Raw genomic sequence first — 24,125 nt, forward strand, 5'->3', positions numbered from 1 at the left:
GGACAGGATGAAATGTACATTGTATAATTTCCTAAAAATGCTGATCAGTGGTCTGGCTCTTAGTTGGTGACTAATATTTACAGTTATTGCTTTCAGGCTGATGGTTCTGTCTGCTTTCACTTTCACCGTGTGCCCTGAGTCAGTCTGCGACGCTCTGCAGGTGTTCAGTGTACAGTGTGGTGCAATTTCAGAAGCAACTCAGCAGTTGTTCAGATACAGGCGCTCGTATTCTCAGAGTACATACAGTGGCATGCAAAAGTTTGGGGACCCCTGGTCAAAATTTCTGTTACTGTGAATAGTTAAGTGAGTAGAAGATGAACTGATCTCCAAAAGTCATAAAGTTAAAGATGAAACATTCTTTTCAACATTTTAAGCAAGATTAGTGTATTATTTTTATTTTGTACAACTTTAGAGTGGAAAAAAAAGGAAAGGAGCACCATGCAAAAGTTTGGGCACCCCAAGAGATTTGAGCTCTCAGATAACTTTTACCAAGGTCTCAGACCTTAATTAGCTTGTTAGGGCTATGGCTTGTTCACAATCATCGTTAGGAAAGGCCCGGTGATGCAAATTTCAAAGCTTTATAAATACCCTGACTCCTCAAACCTTGTCCCAACAATCAGCAGCCATGGGCTCCTCTAAGCAGCTGCCTAGCACTCTGAAAATTAAAATAAATGATGCCTACAAAGCAGGAGAATGCTATAAGAAGATAGCAAAGTGTTTCAGGTAGCTGTTTCCTCAGTTCGTAATGTAATTAAGAAGTAGCAGTTAACAAGAACGATGGAGGTCAAGTTGAGGTCTGGAAGACTACAGACAGACAGACATACTTCATTGATCCCGAGGGAAATTGGGTTTCGGTACAGCCGCGCCAACTAAGAACAGTGTAGAAATATAGCAATATAAAAGCATAAATAATTAAGTAATAATAAGTTAATCATGCTGAGTGGAAATAAGTCCAGGACCAGCCTATTGGCTCAGGGTGTCTGACACTCCAAGGGAGGAGTTGTAGAGTTTGATGGCCACAGGCAGGAATGACTTCCTATGACGCTCAGTGTTGCATCTCGGTGGAATGAGTCTCTGGCTGAATGTACTCCTGTGCCTAACCAGTACATTATGAAGTGGATGGGAGTCATTGTCCAAAATGGCATGCAACTTGGACAGCATCTAAGAAAGCTTTCCAATAGAACTGCTACACACACAAAATGCTGGTGGAACACAGCAGGCCAGGCAGCATCTATAGGGAGAAGTGCTGTCGACGTTTTGGACCGAGACCCTTCATCAGTTGGGTCCTGATGAAGGGTCTCGACCCAAAATGTTGACAGCGCTTCTCCCTATAGATGCTGCCTGGCCTGCTGTGTTCCACCAGCATTTTGTGTGTGTTGTTTGAATTTCCAGCATCTGCAAATTTCCTCATGTTTGCTCAATAGAACTGCTCGTAGGATTGCTAGAAAAGCAAATCAAACCCCCCCCCGTTTGATTGCAAAAGACCTTCAGGAAGATTTAGCAGACTCTGGAGTGGTTGTGCAACGACACCTGAACAAATATGATCTTCATGGAAGAGTCATCAGAAGAAAACCTTACCAGTGTCCTCACCACAAAATTCAGCGTCAGAGGTTTGCAAAGGAACATCTAAACAAACCTGATGCATTTTGGAAACAAGTCCTATGGACTGATGAAGTTAAAATAGAACTTTTTGGCCGCAATGAGCAAAGGTGTGTTTGGAGAAAAAAGGGTGCAGAATTTCATGAAATGAACACCTCTGCAACTGTTAAGCACGGGAGTGGATCGATCATGCTTTGGGCTTGTGTTGCAGCCAGTGGCACAGGAAACATTTCACTGGTAGAGGCTGCTGTACCTCCACCCAGATGATAATAATGAGAAGAGAGCGTGTTCCGGATGGTGAGGGTCCTTTTATATTTAAAGCAGAGGTTGATAGGTTCTTGATTAGTAAGGACATCAAAGGTTATGGGAAGAATGCAGGAGAATAGGGTTGAGAGGGATAATTAATCAACCATGATGGAATGGTGAGGTAGCTTGGTGGGATGAATTGCTAATTCTAATTCTACTGCAAGTCTTATGGATTTATAATCTTATCTAATGATGCACTACCTCTTGAAGATGTCCTCAGTGGTGGTGAGGGTTATGCCTGTGGGGGAGCTGGCTGAGTCCACAATCTTCTGCAGTCACTTGTGATCCTGTGCATTGGAACCTCCATATCAGGTGGCAATAGACCCAGTCGGAATGCTCTCCACCGAACATCAGTGACATACCAGATCTCCTCAGACTCCATTGGCAGTCTTCATGATAGAGCTCAGGATTGATGCTCTGAGAAGCTGATGTCCAGGGACTTGAAGATGCATTATTTCTAAGTTTGCTTATGGCACTAAACTGTAGGAGTGTGAGAACTGGCAGGCATGTTTCAGGAGGGTAGAAAGAGGCAGACAAGAGGAGCAGAAGGAGACCCCTGGAAAACTGTAGCAAAGCAATTTCTCATGTCCATCACAGCTTTGTGGGCCGAAGGGCCTGTAGGTTTTCTGTGTTTCTATGTGGGTGACAGAATGGGAAAGGAAGTTGGGTGTTCTCGTACAAGTCATTGCAACCATTATGCAGTGTACCAGAAAGCTGGGTCAGCAAATGAAAACGCATCCTTTATTGTCACTGGGTCTGATACTAATATGGAGCTTAGGAAAATAGAGGGCTATGGGTAATCTTAGGTAATTTCTAATGTGAGCACATGTTTGGCACAGCATTGTGGGCCGAAGGGCCTATATTTTGCTGTAGTTTTTCTATGTTTCTAAAATGTAGTTGCACAGGCCTGTTGTTAGATTTCCGAGTTTCTTACCCAGTAAAGGATGTTCCTGCCCTGAAGAGAGTGCAGTGAATATTCACCAGACTATCATGGGGAAGGTGACTCAGGTGAGGAGTTCTGCTTTAAAGAAAATGCAATGTGGTGGACAGGAAGACTCTACAGGAGTAGTCAAAACAGCCCAACACATCATTGCAGCAGCCTATCCTATCTAGGACAGGTACCAGAAAAAGCCAGTAACGTCATGAAGGATCGAACCCACCCTGTTCATGGACTGTTTGCCCACTCCCATCTGAGACACCAGGACCACCAGACTCAAAAATATACTTTCACCTATCAATAAGCCCGATCAACGTCTCCATCCTCTAACCCACCCCTCAATGCCCGAACCACCTCTACTTTATAATTTCCTGTCAGTTACCTTATGTACAAATATTCCTGTGCCTAGTGTTACTTTATGTACGTAAACAATCTTGAAATTACCATGGTGCAGAGTGATAAGCCCCATGATTCACCTGGAATCTCAGCTAGTGTTCGTTCTTCCTCTTGTCTTAAAGCTCAGTGTCAGGTCAGGCTGGGATCCCTACAGCAACACACACAAAGTGCTGGAGGAACTCAACATCTATGGAAATGAATAAACAGTCGACGTTTTGGGCTGAGACCCTTCTGCAGGACTAGAAAGGAAGGGGAAAGATGCCAAAATAAAAAGATGAGGGGAGGGGAAGGAAGCTAACTAGAGATGCTAGGTAGATGAAGCAAGGTGGGTGTGAAAGTTAAATGACTGGAGAGGAAGTAGTGTGGAGAGGAGAGTGGACCATAGGAGAAAGGGACCAAGGAGGGGCACCAAGTGGTGGTGATAATGAGAATATTCTAATTGTATTTTGTAAAATGTTTCCATAATGTTTGCTTAATATTTTCTGAATTCTTGATAGTTTAACGTTATTTCCAGTACACAAGTGCAAAAGAGAATGAAATAATTGTTACTCAGGATCCGATGCAGCACAAAATGTACACGATAAGATAAAAAACACAATAATTATAAATACATAAGACAGCTCATATAGAGGGATATGTCTGTAAAGTGACAGGAGACTCAGGAGTGTCTGTACATATGGTGACAGACAGGAAATGATAAAGTAGTGGTGGTCGATGGGGTGTGAGGGGTGGGTTAGTGGTGGAGGTGTAGATCAGCCTTACTGCCTGGGGAAAGTAGCTGCTTTTCAACATATACAACTCTGAGATTCTTCCTCTCTGGGTAGCCATGAAACCAAGAAAGAATAGAAAAGAAAGGCAACATGATCATTACTGTAAAAGCTTTTATAGATACGTGAAAAGAAAAAGATTGGTCAAGACAAATGTAGGTCCTTTACAGTCAGAAACAGGTGAATTGATCATAGGGAACAAAGACATGGCAGACCAATTGAATAACTACTTTGGTTCTGTCTTCACAAAGGAGGACATAAATAATCTTCCGGAAATAGTAAGGGACCGAGGGTCTAGTGAGATGGAGGAACTGAGGGAAATACATGTTAGTAGGGAAGTGGTGTTAGGTAAATTGAAGGGATTAAAGGCAGATAAATCCCCAGGGCCAGATGGTCTGCATCCCAGAGTGATTAAGGAAGTAGCCCAAGAAATAGTGGATGCATTAGTGATAATTTTTCAAAACTCCTTAGATTCTGGATTAGTTCCTGAGGATTGGAGGGTGGCTAATGTAACCCCATTTTTTAAAAAAGGAGGGAGAGAGAAACCAGGGAATTATAGACCGGTTAGTCTGACATCGGTGGTGGGGAAAATGCTAGAGTCGGTTATCAAAGATGTGATAACAGCACATTTGGAAAGCGGTGAAATCATCGGACAAAGTCAGCATGGATTTGTGAAAGGAAAATCATGTCTGACGAATCTTATAGAATTTTTTGAAGATGTAACTAGTAGAGTGGATAGGGGAGAGCCAGTGGATGTGGTATATTTAGATTTTCAAAAGGCTTTTGACAATAGACAGTAGGTGCAGGAGTAGGCCATTTGGCCCTTCTAGCCAGCACCGCCATTCACTGTGATCATGGCTGATCATACACAATCAGTACCCCGTTCCTACCCTCTCCCCATATCCCTTGACCCCGCTATCTATAAGAGCTCTATCTAGCTCTCTCTTGAATGCATCCAGAGACTTGGCCTCCACTGCCTTCTGGGGCAGAGCATTCCACATATCCACCACTCTCTGGATGAAAAAGTTTTTCCGCATCTCTGTTCTAAATGGCCTACCCCTTATTCTTAAACTGTGGCCTCTAGTTCTGGACTCACCCATCAGCGGGAACATGCTTCCTGCCTCCAGTGTGTCCAATCCCTTAATAATCTTATATGTTTCAATCAGATCCCTTCTCATCCTTCTAAATTCCAGTGTATACAAGCCCAGTCGCTCCAATCTTTCAACATATGACAAGGTCCCACACAGGAGATTAGTGTGCAAACTTAAAGCACACAGTATTGGGGGTATGGTTTTGATGTGGATAGAGAATTGGTTGGCAGACAGAAAGCAAAGAGTGGGAGTAAACGGGACCTTTTCAGAATGGCAGGCAGTGACTAGTGGGGTACCGCAAGGCTCAGTGCTGGGACCCCAGTTGTTTACAATATATATTAATGATTTAGACAAGGGAATTAAATGCAGCATCTCCAAGTTTGCGGATGACACGAAGCTGAGCGGCGGTGTTAGCTGTGAAGAGGATGCAGGGTGACTTGGATAGGTTAGGTGAGTGGGCAAATTCATGGCAGATGCAATTTAATGTGGATAAATGTGAGGTTATCCACTTTGGTTGCAAGAACAGGAAAACAGATTATTATCTGAACGGTGGCCGATTAGGAAAAGGGGAGATGCAACGAGACCTGGGTGTCATTGTACACCAGTCATTGAAGGTGGGCAAGCAGGTACAGCAGGCGGTGAAAAGGGCAAATGATATGTTGGCATTCATAGCAAAAGGATTTGAGTACAGGAGCAGGGAGGTTCTACTGCAATTGTATAAGGCCTTGGTGAGACCGCACCTAGAATATTGTGTGCAGTTTTGGTCCCCTAATCTGAGGAAAGACATTCTTGCCATAGAGGGAGTACAGAGAAGGTTCACCAGATTGATTCCTGGGATGGCAGGACTTTCATATGAAGAAAGACTGGATCGACTAGGCTTATACTCACTGGAATTTAGAAGATTGAGGGGGGATCTTATTGAAACATATAAAATTCTAAAGGGATTGGACAGGCTAGATGCAGGAAGATTGTTTCCGATGTTGGGGAAGTCCAGAATGAGGGGTCACAGTTTAAGGATAAAGGGGAAGTCTTTTAGGACCGAGATGAGGAAAAACTTCTTCACACAAGAGTGGTGAATCTGTGGAATTCTCTGCCACAGGAAACAGTTGAGGCCAGTTCATTGGCTATATTTAAGAGGAAGTTAGATATGGCCCTTGTGGCTAAAGGGATCAGGGGGTATGGAGAGAAAGCAGGTACAGGGTTCTGAGTTGGATAATCAGCCATGATCATACTGAATGGCGGTGCAGGCTCGAAGGGCAGAATGGGCTACTCCTGCACCTATTTTCTATGTTTCTATTAATCCCTAAGCCTCCTTCATGCTAAAAAAGAAAGAACAAAAATGGAACAGGTACATCAACCCCCAAATCCCTGCTCACACACAAAAAAAAGAACAAAACAGAACGGGCACTTCAGTTCCCAAGTCCCACCCACCACACCACCACACAAGAAAGATCAGGCAAAAAAACATAATATTAAAAACTATGAGACCAAAAAAAGTCTATAGTCCAAGTCCAGATCCGAAACACAGAAAACCTGGGCAACATTCTCCAGGCACAGCAGCTAGCTCTCCCCTCGCCAGCAGCAGAGCAGAGCGACCCCCAGCAATGAAAAGTCAGGGAGTGGTGTCCACCTTCCACATCCACCTCCATGTCTCAATCTCCTTTGTCACTTTAATCAGCAAACAATGGAAGCTTTAATTGGCAAAATGGGGTCGAACAGCAGCTCGTTCCCTGTCCCTGCCTGCCATGAGGTTTGCACACACTGCCGCTGCCTCCAGGAATCCTCGCAAAGACTGCAGAGCACTGGAACACCCAAGTGAGCTCCAATAGTTCCAGGACCACATCCAAGACAAAAAAAAATGTAAAGGACATAAAAGAAGTGAAATATATGGTTTAGAAACATAGAAAACCTGCAGCACAATATAGGCCCTTCAGCCCACAAACCTGTGCCAAACATGTCATTACCTTAGAACTACCTAGGCTTACCCATAGCCCTCTATTTTTCTAAGCTCCAGGAGTCTCTTAAAGGACCCTATCGTTTCTGCTTCCACCACCACTACTGGCAGCCCATTCCACACACTCACCGCTCTCTGAGTAAAAAACTTACCCCTGACATCTCCTCTGTACCTACTTCCAAGCACCTTAAAACTATGCCCTCTCGTGCTAGCCATTTCAGTCCTGGGAAAAAGCCTCTGACTAGCCACACAATCAATCCCTCTCATTATCTTGTACACCTCTATCAGGTCACCTCTCATCCTCCGTCGCTCCAAGGAGAAAAGGCTGAGTTCACTCAACCTATTCTCATAAGGCATGCTCCCCAATCCAGGCAACATCTTGTAAATCTCTTCTGCACCCTTTCTATGGTTTCCACATCCTTCCTATAGTGAGGCGACCAGAACTGAGCACAGTACTCCAAGTGGGGTCTGACCAGGGTCCTATATAGCTGCAACATTACCTCTCAGCTCTTAAACTCAATCCCATGATTGATGGAGGCCAATGCACCATATGCCTTCTTAACCACAGAGTCAACCTGTGCAGCAGCTTTGATCATCCTATGGATTCAAACCCCAAGATCCCTCTGATCCTCCACACTGCCAAGAGTCTTGCCATTAATGCTATACTCTGCCATCATATTTGACCTACCAAAATGAACCACCTCACACTTATCTGGGTTGAACTCCATCTGCCACTTCTCAACCCAGTTTTGCATCCTATCAATGTCCCACTGTAACTTCTGACAGCCCTCCACACTACCCATAACACCTCCAACCTTTGTGTCATCAGCAAATTTACTAACCCATCCCTCCACTTCCTCATCCAGGTCATTTATAAAAATCACAAAGAGTAAAAGTCCCAGAACAGATCCCTGAGGCATACACCTGGTGACCGACCTCCATGCAGAATATGACCCATCGACAACCACTCTTTGCCTTCTGTGGGCAAACCAGTTCCGGATCCACAAAGCAATGTCCCCTTGGATCCCATGCCTCCTTACTTTCTCAATAAGCCTTGCATGGGGTACCTTATCGAATGCCTTGCTGAAATCCATATACACTACATCTACTGTGTTCTACCTTCATCAATGTGTTTAGTCACTTCCTCAAAAAATTCAATTAGCTCGTAAGGCACAACCTGCTTTAGACAAAGCCATGCTGACAATTCCTAATCTTATTATGCCTCTCCAAATGTTCATAAATTCTGCTTCTCAGGATCTTCTCCATCCACTTACCAACCACTGAAGTAAGACTCACTGGTCTATAATTTCCTGGGTTATCCCTACTCCCTTTCTTGAATAAGGGAACAACATCCACAACCCTCCAATCCTCTAGAACCTCTCCCGTCCTCATTGATGATGCAAAAATCATCGCCAGAGGCTCAGCAATCTCCTCCCTTGCCTGCCACAGTAGCCTGGGGTACATCTCATCCAGTCCCAGTGACTTAGCCAACTTGATGCTTTCCAAAGGCTCCAGCACATCCTCTTCCATAATATATACATGCTCAGGCTTTTCAGTCGATGTAAGTCATCCCTACAATCGCCAAGATCCTTTTCCGTAGTGAATGCTGAAGCAAAGTATTCATTAAGTACATCTGCCCTCTCCTTTGGTTCCATACACACTTTTCCACTGTCACACTTGATTGGTCCTATTCTGTCACATCTTATCCTCTTGCTCTTCACATACTTGTAGAAAAATCCTTGTGATCTATCCAGAAGATGTCGACCAGGTGCCATTTTGACTGGAGGTCTGGTGGTCCTACCATAGATGCTACATAGCCTCCTCACTGACTGGAGTGGGACAAACAGTCCATGAGCAGGGTTATGCATCTGACAGAAGGAAGATACTGGGATGAATGTTGTGTCTTAAGCCCTCCATTTTAAGTCAACGTCAAATTAAGTCAAAGTTCAAAGTAAAATTTATTATCAGAGTACATACATGAGTACAACTTTGAGATTCTTTTTCTGCAGGCATACTCAGCAATTCTATAGAACAGTAACTGTAACAGGGTCAATGGATCAGCATTAATTTACATCATATCTGGATTGCATGTCTCACAAAAATGTGAGGTCAACCAGTTGAGTCTCCGAGCAGCAGTCTTTCTGGCACTGACCCGGAGAGCTTCCTGTAAAACTCTAGCTTGAACAGCTGAACATCATCAATAGCCCACTGTTCAGGACAGATCTCTCATTCCATCCAGGAAGTATTTAAACCTGATTGTTATTGCTTGTGGTCACTGGGTGCTCCACTCTGTCATACTCCGCTGTCAGCTGCATTCCTTGACAGGCTGTCATCCCACTTCAAGTGTAACTGAGCCAACGAGGCAAATGGAAACCTGCACAAGTCTCCAAATGTAGGACAGTCATCGAACACTACAGCTTAGAAACATGCTCTTCGGCCCAGCTAGTCTGTGCTGTACTATTACAATTAAGATGTTTGGGAGTAGCTCTGCAAAGCAAGTTACAGCAGTTTTCTCATGACGGGTCTCAGCCCGTAACATTCCTCTCTACAGACATTGGCTGTATTTCCTCCAGTGTTTTGTGTGTGTTACAGCTGGTGCCATTTCGCCTGGGAACAGAGGCTCTGCGCACTTTGACAACTTGAATGCAGGGTTGCGAAGGGAGACACTACTTGCAATTTCTCTGAACTGTGCAGCTGGGTTAAGAAGGGAGTTTCTCTGAATTACTTACACATCAGTGGGCATTACATTGTAGGCTGGTATCCTTGGACCATACCCACCTGTGTTAGCAGATGGTGTTGGGCACATTGCAGACCCACAGCTGTTCTGGGTGGAGGGGGGGGGTGTCGTGACACCCATAGAGCCATCTACAGGAAGAAACCTTGTTTCACCAGTCAGCTCGGTCCCTAGTGCCTGGTGACAGCAGATGAGCATTTTCATTTAATTCTAATATTTCTAATCAATTCAAATATAAATATTAAACTGCTTTGGGGATTTCCATTGTCTGACCACAGCAAACAAAATGAGAGAAAACGTCATCCAGTGAATCTCATTTAATTAACGTTTGGATGATTTTAATGAGTTCCACATGTGAACCTCTTCAAGTTGTTTCCGATTTCTGGATCGCATGCTGATTGGACTTAGAGCTGATTTGTTGGGTTGGGAAATCAAAACTCTCTGTCCAGCACAGGAATTTCAGAGTTGTTGTAAAAGAGCTCCCATGAGCTTTTGTTGTTTATTAAAATTTCAACATTTTTAGTAAGTATTTGCAGAGCTTTTATAAACATTTCTTCAAATGGAGCACAGTAGTGTACCAGTTACACTTTACAGCACCAGCATTGAGGCTGCATTTCTCTCTGTAAGGAGTTTTAATGTTCTCCTCATTGCCATGTGGGTTGCCTCCTGGCACATTCCAAAGACATATGGGTTAGGGTTAATCAGTTGTGGGCATGCTGCATTGGCACCAGAATTGTAACAACACTTGCAAGCTGCTTCCAGCACACCCTCAGACTGTGTTGGTCATTGAAGCAAATGATCTATTTCACTCTCTGTTTCTATGTACATGAAACAAACAAAGCTCAGAGAGGCATAGAGGAGTACAGCACAGAAACAGGCCCTTTGGCCCATCTAGTCCATAACAAAACCATTTAAACTGCCTACTCCCATCGACCTGCACCAGAACTATAGCCCTCCATACCCCTACCATCCATGTACCTACCCAAACTAAACTTAAATGTTGAGATTGAGCTCACAGGCACCACTCATGCTGGCAGCTCATTCCACACTCTCAGGACCCTCTGAGTGAAGAAGTTACCCCTCATCTTCCCCTTAAACTTTTCACCTTTCACCCTTAACCCATGACTTTTGGCTGTAGTCCCACCCAACCTCAGTGGAAGAAGCCTGCTAGCATTTACCCTATCTATACCCCTCATAATTTTGTATACCTCTATCAAATCTCCTGTCAGTCTTCTACTTTCTAAGGAATATGGTCCTAACCTATTTAAACTTTCCTTATAACTGGGGTCCTCCAGACCAGTCAAGATACTTGTAGATTTTCTCTGCACTCTTTCAAACTTATTTACACCTTTCCTGTAGGTAGGTGACCAAAACTGCACACAATACTCCAGATTCGGCCTCACCAACGGCTAAAACAAACAACTTCAACATAACATCCCACCTCCGGTACTCAATACATTGATTTTTGAAGGCCAGTGTATGACCCTATCTACTTGTGATGCTACTTTCAACGAATTATGGTCCTGTTTTTCCCAGATGGCTTTGTTCTACCACACTCCTCAGTGCCGTACCATTCACTGTGGAAGACCTACCCTGGTTGGTCATACCAAAGTGCAACGATTCACACTTGTCGGCATTAAATTCCATTTGCCATTTCTCAGCCTATTTTTCCAGCTGCTCCCGATCCCGCTACAAGCCATGACAACCCACGGTGCAAAAAAGGGTGGGTACCCCGGTGTTTATACATTATTTCTACTTCCGGGTTGTGGGGTTTTACTTCCGGTCTTTTCTGCCCGGTGCGCATGTGTGTAACTAATCGATCTGGGGTCGATCTTGCCTTTCACTAAGGCCGAGGTAGGGGATCTTGGGCTTAAAAAGGTTGGTGACCACTAGTCTAATCCAATTTGATATCTCATCTTGAATACTGAGTAACTGAACCTTCTTGACCAACCTTCCAAGTGGGACCTTGACAAATGCCTTACTAAAGTCCATGTAGACAACATCTGCCGCCTTGCCTTGGTCCACTTTCCTGGTAACTTCCTAAAATTACTTAGACTTGACCTACCACACACAAAACCATGTTGACTATCCTCAGTCAGTCCACGTCTATCCAAATACTTATACGTCCCTTTGAATATCTTACAATAACTCTCCCGCTAATGACGTCAAACTTGCTAACCTGTAATTTTCTGGTTTATGTTTAGAGTCTTTCTTAAACAGCGGAACAACATTACCTATCCTCCAACCCTTTGGTACCTCTCCTGTCGCTAAGGATGATTTAAATATCTCTGCTAGGGCCCCGGCATTTTCTGCATTTGCCTCCCGCAGGGTCCGAGGAAGCATCTTGCCAGGCCTGAGGATTTACCCACGCCAATTTAGACCATAAAAGACCATAAATATGGATTTGCCTCAGGACTGCAAACACCTCCTCCTCTGTAATCTGTACAGGGTCCATGAAGTTGGTGCCGCTTTGCCTCACTTCTATAGACTCTGTGTCCTCCTCCCAAGTAAATACAGATTCAAAGAATGCACTTAACATCTCTAGCATCAGTTTTGACTCCACACATGGATTACCATTCTGGTCTTCCGGAGGACCAGTTTTGTCCCTAGCAATTCTTTTGCTCTTAACATATCCGTACAGTCCCTTGGGATTCTCCTTCACCTTTTCTACCAGAGCAACTTCATACCTCCTTTTAGCTCTCCTGAATTTTTCTTGTGTTTTCTTGCATTTCTTGTACTCCATAAGCACCTCACTTATCCTATTTGCCTGTACCTGCTATTCACGTCCTTTTTTCTCTTAACCAGGGCCTCAATGTCTCTTGAAAGACAAGGTTCCCTACACCTGGTATCTTTACCTTTTATTCTGACAGGCACATACAAGCTTTGTACTCTCAAAATTTTGCTTTTGAAGGCCTCCCACTTTCCAAGTGTACCTTTGCCAGAAAGCAGCCTGTCCCAATCCACACTTGCCAGATCATTTCCGATACCATCAAAATAGGCCTTTCTCCAATTTAGAAACTCAACCCCCAGACCAGACCTGTCTTTTTCCATATTTACTTTGAAACTAATGAAATTGTGGTCATGACATGCAAAGTGTTCCCCTACACAAACTTCTGTCACCTGCCCTGTCTCATTCCATAATAGTAGATCCAGTATCACATGTTCAGTCATTGGGACTTCTACGTACCTAGGAAGGAAACTTTCCTGAATGCGTTTGACAGACTCTATCCCATCCAGTCCTTTTACAGTATGGGAGTCCCAGTCAATTTGTGGAAAGTTAACATCACCTACAATAACAACCTTATCTTTCTTGTAACAGTCTACGATTTCTCAAAAATTTTGTTCCTTTAAATCCTGGTCAGTACTATAACCCCATTAACGTGGTCATACCTTTCTTATTTCTCAGTTCCACCCATAGAACTGAGCTCTTCAGTCTGTTCTGACTGAGCACTGCCGTGACATTTTCCCTGAAGATTAATGCCACCCCTTCTCCTATAATCCCTCCCACTCTGTTACATCTAAAACAACAGAAACCTGGAATATTGAGCTGCCAGTCCTACCCCTCCTGCAACCAAATCTCGCTCATGGCTACAACATCATAATTCCAGGTGTTGATCCATGCCCTAAGCTCATCTGTCTTTCCTACGATACTTCTTGCATTGAAGTGTACACAGCTCAGGAAATCAGCCTCATCATGTTCAACCTTCTGATTCCTGACTTTGTCTGAGCTCTTACCAATATCTAGCTCCACAACCTCTCCACCAACTGTTCTGGCACTCTGGTTCCCACCCCTCAGCAACTCTAGTTTAAACCCCACCGTGCAGCATTAACAAATCTTCCCACGAGGGTATTCGTCTCCCTCCAGTTCAGGGACAAGCCGTCTCTTCTGTACAGGTCCCACCGTCCCTGGATGAGAGCCCAATGATCCAAAAACCCCTCCTACGTCAACTCCTTAGCCATGTATTAAACTGCATAGTCTTCCTAGTTCTGGCCTCACTAGCCTGAGGTCACCACTCTGGAGGTCCTGCACTCTCTGACCTCCCTTCACAGAACCTCGTCACTCGTCTTACCCCTGTCATTGGTACCTACATGAACCAAGACTTCTGGCTGCTCGCCCTCCCACTTAAGAATGCTGAGGACTCGATCCATGATGTCCCGGACCCTGGCAACGGAGAAGCTATATACCATCCAGAACTCTGGTTCTTACCCACAGAATCTCCTTTCTGTTCCGCTAACTAATGAATCCCCTATCACCACAGCGTGCCTCTTCTCCCCCCCCACCCTTCCTATCTGGGTCACAGAGAGCCAGACTGAGTGCCAGAGACCCGACCACCATGACTCTCCTCTGCTAGTTCATCCCCTGCAATAGTATCCAAAGTGATGTACCTGTTGTTGAGGGGGATGACCACAGGGTACTCTGCACTGGCTCAGTAACCCCTTTCCCCTTCCAGATTGTCGACCACTTTCCTGTGTCCTGCACCATGGATATAACTACAGTACCTCTCTATGTGTGTTATCTATCACCCCCTCAGCCTCCTGAAATTATCCAGAGTTCATCCAGTTTCAGCTCCAACTCCTCAACATGCTTTGTTAGAAGCTGAAGCTGGATGAACTTCTCACAGTTGTAGTCGTCAGGGACACTGGGGGTCTCCCTGCCTTGCCACATCCTGCCTGGCATCTCTGCTGTCCTCATTGATCAAATGTACAGTGGGGAGGGGGGACTCTGTACCTTCAGCTTTTTGTTTTTGCCTTCTCTGATGGAAATCTCCACTCTGACAATGGCCACTACAACGATGGCCACCCCACTTGCCCCTGCTACAACGATGGCCACCCCACTTGCCCCTGTTACAACGATGGCCACCCCACTTGCCCCTGTTACAATGATGGCCACCCCACTTGCCCCTGCTACAACGATGGCCACCCCACTTGCCCCTGTCACAACGATGGCCACCCCACTAGCCCCTGTTACAACGATGGCCACTCCACTTGCCCCTGCCTTACTTTAGTTTGTTCTTGCTAATCAATCCCAAATGCCAATTGGCCACTGCTCAAAGCTCCAAAGAACTGCCTGCCACGGGTCACTGCCTTTAGTAGTCAGCAGCCTTGAGTGATCTACATCCTATCAAGCTTCTGATCCCTCGATTCATCACTGGTCAAAGCTCCAGAAAACTGCCGAGTTGCTGCTGTTCATGATCGATCTGTGATCGTGATTGGAGCAGAATTCAGCCATTCGGCCTATCAAGTCTGCTCTGCCATTCAATTATGGCTGATATATTATCCCTCTCAACCCCATTCTCCCACCTCCTCTCCAGGACCTTCGACAGCCTGGTGTAGAATAAGACATCCGATGTCATCACTGATACTCAGAGCAGGGTCAGGTTCATTTTCACTAACGTGTCGTTGAATTTGTTGTTCTTCAGCAGCAAATGCAATATGTTAAAAAATTACATTAAATTATAATACAAAACGTGAACTGATAAATAGGAGATCAGCATAGTGAGGTGGTGTTCATGGGGCTCCTGATCCTCCTCCTGAGGAGAGGACATGTGAGGATGGTGAGGGCCCTTCATGATGGATACCACGTTCTTGAGGCACTACCTAGTTATTGTACCCCACGAATGATGGCAACATTAAAACGTCCTGCCTTATTCCCAGCCTTGTGTGTACTTCCTGAGCCCCGAGTTACACTCCAGTGGGCACGCCTGCTATGTGCTGTGCTGTGCTGTCCAAACTTGTCAGGTGTGTTGAAACTCGGCATGTTTGACAATGATCAGAGAATTGAGAGTGCACCAAATGCACTGGCTGGATGTTAACACCAGCCTTTGTAAACGTGGGCAAGGAGACGGTCCTGATGAAGGGTCTCGGCCCAAAACATCGACTGTTTACTCTTCTCCATGGATGCCTGCTGAGTCCCTGCAGCATTTTGTGTGATCTTTCATTGATCCTGTTATAGATAATATGCTATTGATTTGTTGATTATGCCACAAGAAAAAGAATCTCAGGGTTGTATATGGTGACATATTTGTACATTGATGATAAAACTTACTCTGAACTTTGCAAATTCAGAATAAGTAACTCCCTGGTACGGAACTGATGAGAGAACTGGTGCTGTAGCACCATCTCGTGGCTGGATAACGCATAACTCCTGCTGGTACTTCATTGCACAGGATTTTGCAACAGACTGCCCGACGTCTCAGGATCAGTCCTGCCCCATCGGCTCCATTAACCTTCATGTTACTACCCCACCCTTCCACTTCATCATCCAACTCAGTTATAAAGGTGTTAACAAGAATCACATCTTGTAATAATGATCAGTGAGGTACAGAAAATCTCTTTACTGACAAGTAATTTTTATTGCCGCAATTAAAAAGCACGTGGGTTCACAAACTAACTACCTGTGTGCACCCCAGTAGAATCCCTGATCTTCCATGAACAGTCAGTGAAAGGAAAGGAGTCTACACTGGCCAGGCGTTTCTCGTGGACCCAATCTCCATGTGTCCGTGGGGTTCCTCCTTTTCCACAAATGGCTAGCCTCTGGTTGCAGGAGAGTTATGGCCCCTACGTATTTGGAGCTCCTGACTCATCAGTTGAACAGGTAGATCTCCATCCCATTGGCTCAAGGTCACCTGACCTACCTGGGTCACCTTTTCACTAGTCATTGTACAGGGCTACAGCCAACATTGTTTCATGGTTCTGCTCACCCCAGCCTTGTGTTTCTGTGTCTTTCTACTCTGGCTGGTCCAAACCAGTTAAATGAAGTGACCAGAGCCCAATGTTTCCTTGGTAGGTCTGGCATTTTACATAATTAAGTAGCTACTCCTCTGAGAATGGTCTCAGGTTTAGCAGGTCCTGAAGCTCCTTGTGTCCACATTCAATTGCTCTGATGAGATTATCCAAGAGCAAGAATCAGTTCAGGGTCCACGAAATGGGGAGAAACAAAGACAACTGGTTTGTCTGCTTCCCCTGTCCTTGATTCGCCAAATCCACTAATTGTAGACGGTATTTTCATCTGGCCAACAAAAGAACTTTGTGTGGCCATACAGACATGGATTCTTTGCGAGGTCCAGCTTGACCAGGTATTTTTGCTTTGTTTTAGGATGATGCAGAATTGATCATTGAGGGGCTGCTAAACATATCATGGGGCCTGAGAAGACCGATACGGCTTCAGATGCAGGACGACAATGAGCGCATCCATTTCTCCAGCTCCAAGTTGCTCCGTCCAGAGTTGGACAACAGCTCCCACAGGTAAGCCATCATACTGAGGTTCTTTCCAAGATCAGTATTACCCCCGTCTGTCGATAGAGTTGGTGGAGAGTATGGAAAAGGTTGGAGACTGAAGGATAATCCATGATAATATTTGGAGTGTGGGATTTCTGCAGCTCTTATTCCAGGTTGAACCTATTAGTATTCCCAACTCCTACAGGGAGTTTATTGATTGGGAAATTCTACAATGTGGTCACTCATCTCCACGGAATGAGATCATTGGGAGAAGTAAGAATGGTCTTTGTGAATGCAGCTTAGTTTCACTGCAATGATCTGTGACAGCAGTCAAGAATGCTTTCTCAAGATTCATTCCCAAAGCTACCCTCCTTGGAACTAATGGCCAAGACTCCAGCTCCCCGGCCTTTACATCGGCTTTGTAAATTCATGCCATTTAGAGTAGCTTCTTCAAACATATCCCGGATAGCCCGGTGTTTTATTGCCAGCTACGTTCTTACAGCTAAGAGATAAAGCTTTACTTTTATTACATGATGTACTCTTGACCTCACAATCCACCTCGTTATGATCTTGCACCCTATTGTCTACCTGCACTGCACTTTCTCTGTGGCTGTTACACTTTATTCTGCATTCTGTCATTGTTTTACCTTGTTCAATCTCATTGCACAGTGTAATGATCTGATCTCTATGGACACTGTTCAGTCAGTGGTAAGGAAATCAAATGCAATGTTAGAGCTAATTTCCAGAGAACTAGAATATAAAAGCAAGGATGTGATGCTGAGGCTTTATAGGGCAGTGGTTAGACCACATTGGGAATATTGTGGGCAGTTTTGGGTCACAAAAAGATATGCTGGCATTGGAGAGGATCCAGAGGAGCCTTATGACAATTATCCCAGGAATGAAAGGGTTAACATAAGAGGAACATTTTATGGCTCTGGCCCTGTACTAACTGGAGTGTAGAAGAATAAGAATCTTATTGAAACCTAAGAAAAATTGAAAGTTCTGGAAGGACTGGATGTGGAGAAGATGTTTCCTATGGAGGGGGAGTCTTAAGACCAGAAAGCACAGCCTCAAACTAGAGGGACGTTCATTAGAACAGAGATGAGGAGGAATTTCTTTAGCTAGAGGGTGGTAAATCTGTGAAATTCGTTGCAACAGACGGCTGTGGAGGCCCAGTCATTGGGTATATTTAAACCAGAGGTTGATAGGTTCTTACTTAGTCAGGGTATCAAAGGTTGTGGTGTGAATGGGGTTGAGAAGGATAATAAATCAGAAATGATAGAATGGTGGAACAGGCTCAATGGGCCAAATGGCCTAATTTTACTACTAATGTCTTATAGTCTTATGGAACATAAGCAAAACAGGCTTTTCACAGTATCTCTGCACGGGATAATAATAAACCAATTTCAATTACTTTTGTCTTATGACCTATTAAAATTTTAGTCCTGAAATAAATTAAAACATTGATGTATACAGAGAGTTTGAAAGTTTGGTACATCCCTCTGAAAGAAACTAAGAACATTGATTGATGCCAGTGGAATATACAATCACCCAAACGGCAACAATAACTAGATTATTACGAAGTTGACCTGCGTTATTCTTTCCCACTCACTGTGTTATTCTCTCCGCGTTATTCTCTCTGCGTTATTCTCTCCCACTCACTCCGTTATTCTCTCCCACTCACTCTGTTATTCTCTCCCACTCACTGCGTTATTCTCTCCCACTCACTCCGTTATTCACTCCCACTCACTGTGTTATTCTCTCCCACTCACTGCGTTATTCTCTCCCACTCACTCTGTTATTCTTTCCCACTCACTGTGTTATTCTCTCCGACTCACTGTGTTATTCTCTCCCACTCACTCTGTTATTCTCTCCCACTCACTCTGTTATTCTCTCCCACTCACTGTGTTATTCTCTCCCACTCACTGTGTTATTCTCTCCGACTCACTGTGTTATTCTCTCCCACTCACTGTGTTATTCTCTCCCACTCACTCTGTTATTCTCTCCCACTCACTGTGTTATTCTCTCTCACTCACTATGTTATTCTCTCCCACTCACTGTGTTATTCTCTCCCACTCACTATGTTATTCTCTCCCACTCACTGTGTTATTCTCTCCCACTCACTGTGTTATTCTCTCCCACTCACTGTGTTATTCTTTCCCACTCACTGTGTTATTCTCTCCGACTCACTATGTTATTCTCTCCCACTCACTGTGTTATTCTCTCCCACTCACTCTGTTATTCTCTCCCACTCACTGTGTTATTCTCTCCGACTCACTGTGTTATTCTCTCCCACTCACTATGTTATTCTCTCCCACTCACTGTGTTATTCTCTCCCACTCACCGTGTTATTCTCTCCCACTCACTATGTTATTCTCTCCCACTCACTGTGTTATTCTCTCCCACTCACTCTGTTATTCTCTCCCACTCACTGTGTTATTCTCTCCGACTCACTATGTTATTCTCTCCCACTCACTGTGTTATTCTCTCCCACTCACTGTGTTATTCTCTCCCACTCACTATGTTATTCTCTCCCACTCACTGTGTTATTCTCTCCCACTCACTCTGTTATTCTCTCCCACTCACTGTGTTATACTCTCCGACTCACTATGTTATTCTCTCCCACTCACTGTGTTATTCTCTCCCACTCACTCTGTTATTCTCTCCCACTCACTGTGTTATTCTCTCCCACTCACTGTGTTATTCTCTCCCACTCACTGTGTTATTCTCTCCCACTCACCGTGTTATTCTCTCCCACTCACTATGTTATTCTCTCCCACTCACTGTGTTATTCTCTCTGCGTTATTCTCTCCCACTCACTGTGTTATTCTCTCCCAGTCACTGTGTTATTCTCTCCCACTCACTGTGTTATTCTCTCCCACTCACTGTGTTATTCTCTCCCACTCACTGCATTATTCTCTCCCACTCACTGTGTTATTCTCTCCCACTCACTGTGTTATTCTCTCCCACTCACTGCGTTATTCTCTCCCACTCACTGTGTTATTCTCTCCCACTCACTATGTTATTCTCTCCCACTCACTGTGTTATTCTCTCCCACTCACTGTGTTATTCTCTCCCACTCACTGTGTTATTCTCTCCCACTCACTATGTTATTCTTTCCCACTCACTGTGTTATTCTCTCCCACTCAGTATGTTATTCTCTCCCACTCACTGTGTTATTCTCTCCCACTCACTGCGTTATTCTGTCCCACTCACTGTGTTATTCTTTCCCACTCACTGTGTTATTCTCTCCCACTCACTATGTTATTCTCTCCCACTCACTGTGTTATTCTCTCCCACTCACTGTGTTATTCTCTCCCACTCACTGTGTTATTCTCTCCCACTCACTATGTTATTCTTTCCCACTCACTGTGTTATTCTCTCCCACTCACTGCGTTATTCTCTCACACTCACTCTGTTATTCTCTCCCACTCACTCTGTTATTCTCTCCCACTCACTGTGTTATTCTCTCCGACTCACTATGTTATTCTCTCCCACTCACTATGTTATTCTCTCCGACTCACTGTGTTATTCTCTCCCACTCACTGTGTTATTCTCTCCCACTCACTGTGTTATTCTCTCCCACTCACTATGTTATTCTCTCCCACTCACTGTGTTATTCTCTCCCACTCACTATGTTATTCTCTCCCACTCACTGTGTTATTCTCTCCCACTCACTGTGTTATTCTCTCCCACTCACTGTGTTATTCTCTCCCACTCACTATGTTATTCTCTCCCACTCACTGTGTTATTCTCTCCCACTCACTATGTTATTCTCTCCCACTCACTGTGTTATTCTCTCCCACTCACTGTGTTATTCTCTCCCACTCACTATGTTATTCTCTCCCACTCACTGTGTTATTCTCTCCCACTCACTGTGTTATTCTCTCCCACTCACTCTGTTATTCTCTCCCACTCACTGTGTTATACTCTCCGACTCACTATGTTATTCTCTCCCACTCACTGTGTTATTCTCTCCCACTCACTGCATTATTCTCTCCCACTCACTGTGTTATTCTCTCCCACTCACTGTGTTATTCTCTCCCACTCACTGTGTTATTCTCTCCCACTCACTGTGTTATTCTCTCCCACTCACTATGTTATTCTCTCCCACTCACTGTGTTATTCTCTCCCACTCACTGTGTTATTCTCTCCCACTCACTCTGTTATTCTCTCCCACTCACTGTGTAATTCTCTCCGCGTTATTCTCTCCCACTCACTGTGTTATTCTCTCCCACTCACTCTGTTATTCTCTCCCACTCACTGTGTTATTCTCTCCGCGTTATTCTCTCCCACTCACTGCATTATTCTCTCCCACTCACTGTGTTATTCTCTCCCACTCACTGTGTTATTCTCTCCCACTCACCGTGTTATTCTCTCCCACTCACTGTGTTATTCTCTCCCACTCACTGCATTATTCTCTCCCACTCACTGTGTTATTCTCTCCCACTCACTGCATTATTCTCTCCCACTCACTGTGTTATTCTCTCCCACTCACTCTGTTATTCTCTCCGACTCACTGTGTTATTCTCACTGTGTTATTCTCTCCCACTCAGTGTTATTCTCTCCCACTCACTGTGTTATTCTCTCCCACTCACTGCATTATTCTCTCCCACTCACTGCATTATTCTCTCCCACTCACTGTGTTTTTCTCTCCCACTCACTGCATTATTCTCTCCCACTCACTGCATTATTCTCTCCCACTCACTGTGTTATTCTCTCCCACTCACCGTGTTATTCTCTCCCACTCACTGCATTATTCTCTCCCACTCACTCTGTTATTCTCTCCCACTCACCGTGTTATTCTCTCCCACTCACCGTGTTATTCTCTCCCACTCACCGTGTTATTCTCTCCCACTCACCGTGTTATTCTCTCCCACTCACTATGTTATTCTCTCCCACTCACTGTGTTATTCTCTCTGCGTTATTCTCTCCCAGTCACTGTGTTATTCTCTCCCACTCACTGTGTTATTCTCTCCCACTCACTGTGTTATTCTCTCCCACTCACTGCATTATTCTCTCCCACTCACTGTGTTATTCTCTCCCACTCACTGTGTTATTCTCTCCCACTCACTGCATTATTCTCTCCCACTCACTGTGTTATTCTCTCCCACTCACTCTGTTATTCTCTCTCACTCACTGTGTTATTCTCTCCACGTTATTCTCTCCCACTCACTGTGTTATTCTCTCCCACTCACTGTGTTATTCTCTCTGCGTTATTCTCTCCCACTCATTGCGTTATTCTCTCCCACTCACTGTGTTATTCTCTCTGCGTTATTCTCTCCCAGTCACTGTGTTATTCTCTCCCACTCACTGCGTTATTCTCTCCCACTCACTGTGTTATTCTCACTGTGTTATTCTCTCTGCGTTATTCTCTCCCACTCACTGCGTTATTCTCTCCCACTCACTGCATGCACAGTGACTGGGAATGTTGGGTTCCTGGGCAGGAAGGGAATTGGCATTTGTTGATTCATGAGGTAAGTGAAGTTGAGGCCCAGGACCATCTTACTAAATGTGGAGCACCTGCAATATGTACAATTTCCTAACTTTTGCTCTTATCATAGAAACATAGAAAACACACGGCACAATACAGGCCCTTCAACCCACAAAGATGTGCCGAACATGTCCTTACATTAGAAATTACTTGGGGTTTCCCATAGCCCTCAATTTCTCTAAACTCCATGTACCTATCCAGGAGTCTCCTAAAAGACTCTATCGTATCTGCCTCCACCACCGTCACTGGCAGCCCATTCCATGCACTCACCACTCTCTGCGTAAAAAAACTTACCCCTGACATCTCCTCTGTACCTACTTCCATTTCATTTTTCAATCTTTTTATTGATTTCCAAATAAAGAATATACAAATCGGAAGAGGAGTTTAACAAGTAGATAATATAAAAGACATATAAACAGCAATAGTAAGAACAAAAAGTATATACTATCAAAATCAAATAAGTAAAATATTATGCTGTTATATATACAATGGTCAAAAAAAACTACAACTCCTCATAACAATCATAAAAAAATTGGAAATTTTATTGATAAGGGAAAAAACCCCACTAACTAAACTGAAATAATAAAAAAAAAGAAAGAGAAAAAAAAGGAAAGAAAAAGAAAGATTGGGCAGTCCAATTGAAAATAAAATTAGAAAAAAAAGTGAGAAAAAAAAACACATCCTTCCAGTCATCTCCGAACCTCCATGGATAAGGATTTTCCCCAAAGAGAATAAAGAAAAATAAATAAATAAAAATAAATTAACTTATGTGAAAATATTGAATAAAGGGTCGCCAGACTTGTTCAAAATTAAAGGATGTATCAAATGTCTGGCTTCTCAGTTTCTCCAAGCTTAGGCATGACATAATGGAGGAGAGCCAATAGAAAACAGTAAGTGGATTAGATTCTTTCCAGTATAACAAGATAGCTCTCCTAGCCAGTAAAGTTGAAAAAGCTAACACATGTTGGGCGGAAGCAGACACTTTGCTTGCTTCCTCTGGAATAATCCCAAAAATTGCTGTAAGTGGATTAGGTTGAACATCCATATCTATAACTTTAGATAATATTCCAAACACATCCCTTCAAAAATTATTTAAACTTTCACATAACCAAAACATGAGTTAGAGTAGCCATTTCTGCATTACATCTGTCACAAATAGGGCTTATATTCGGAAAAGTATGCGCCAATTTATCTTTGGACATATGGGCCCTATGTACTATCTTAAACTGAATTAAGATATGCCGTGTGCAGATAGATGAATTATTGACTAAATAATAAATTTTACTCCATTATCTGAAAATGAATGTTGAAGTTCTACTTCCCAGGTACGTTGAACCCTATCATTAGGCGACATGCGAGCATTCATTAACTGTTTATAAATGATAGCTATTAATCGTTTTTGAAAAGGTTTAAACTGAAAAATAACATAAGCCAAATTTGAAGAGCAGACCAAGGGGTAATTCGGTAAAAAATCACGTAAAACATTCCTAACTTGTAAATACCTGAAAAAATGTGTATTAGAGATATCATATTTATCCATTAACTGTGAAAAAGACATTAAACAGTCTTGTAAAAACAAATCTAAAGAAGTTCTTATTCCCTTAATTTTCCACGTTAATGATGGTTTAA

General features: G+C 43.8%; 1 protein-coding gene across 1 annotated transcript in view; it reads left to right on the forward strand.

Annotated features, from left to right (window-relative positions):
• rassf4a (Ras association domain family member 4a) overlaps positions 1 to 24,125 on the forward strand; it is a 120,060-nt gene that overhangs the window by 65,964 nt on the left and 29,971 nt on the right. Inside the window, exon 4 of the mRNA XM_073025693.1 lies at positions 16,881 to 17,029. Coding sequence (XP_072881794.1) covers positions 16,881 to 17,029 — 149 coding nt within the window. The remainder of the gene's footprint in view (positions 1 to 16,880; positions 17,030 to 24,125) is intronic.

Source organism: Hemitrygon akajei, chromosome 21 (assembly GCF_048418815.1).
Source record: "Hemitrygon akajei chromosome 21, sHemAka1.3, whole genome shotgun sequence".
Taxonomy (NCBI): Eukaryota; Metazoa; Chordata; class Chondrichthyes; order Myliobatiformes; family Dasyatidae; genus Hemitrygon; species Hemitrygon akajei.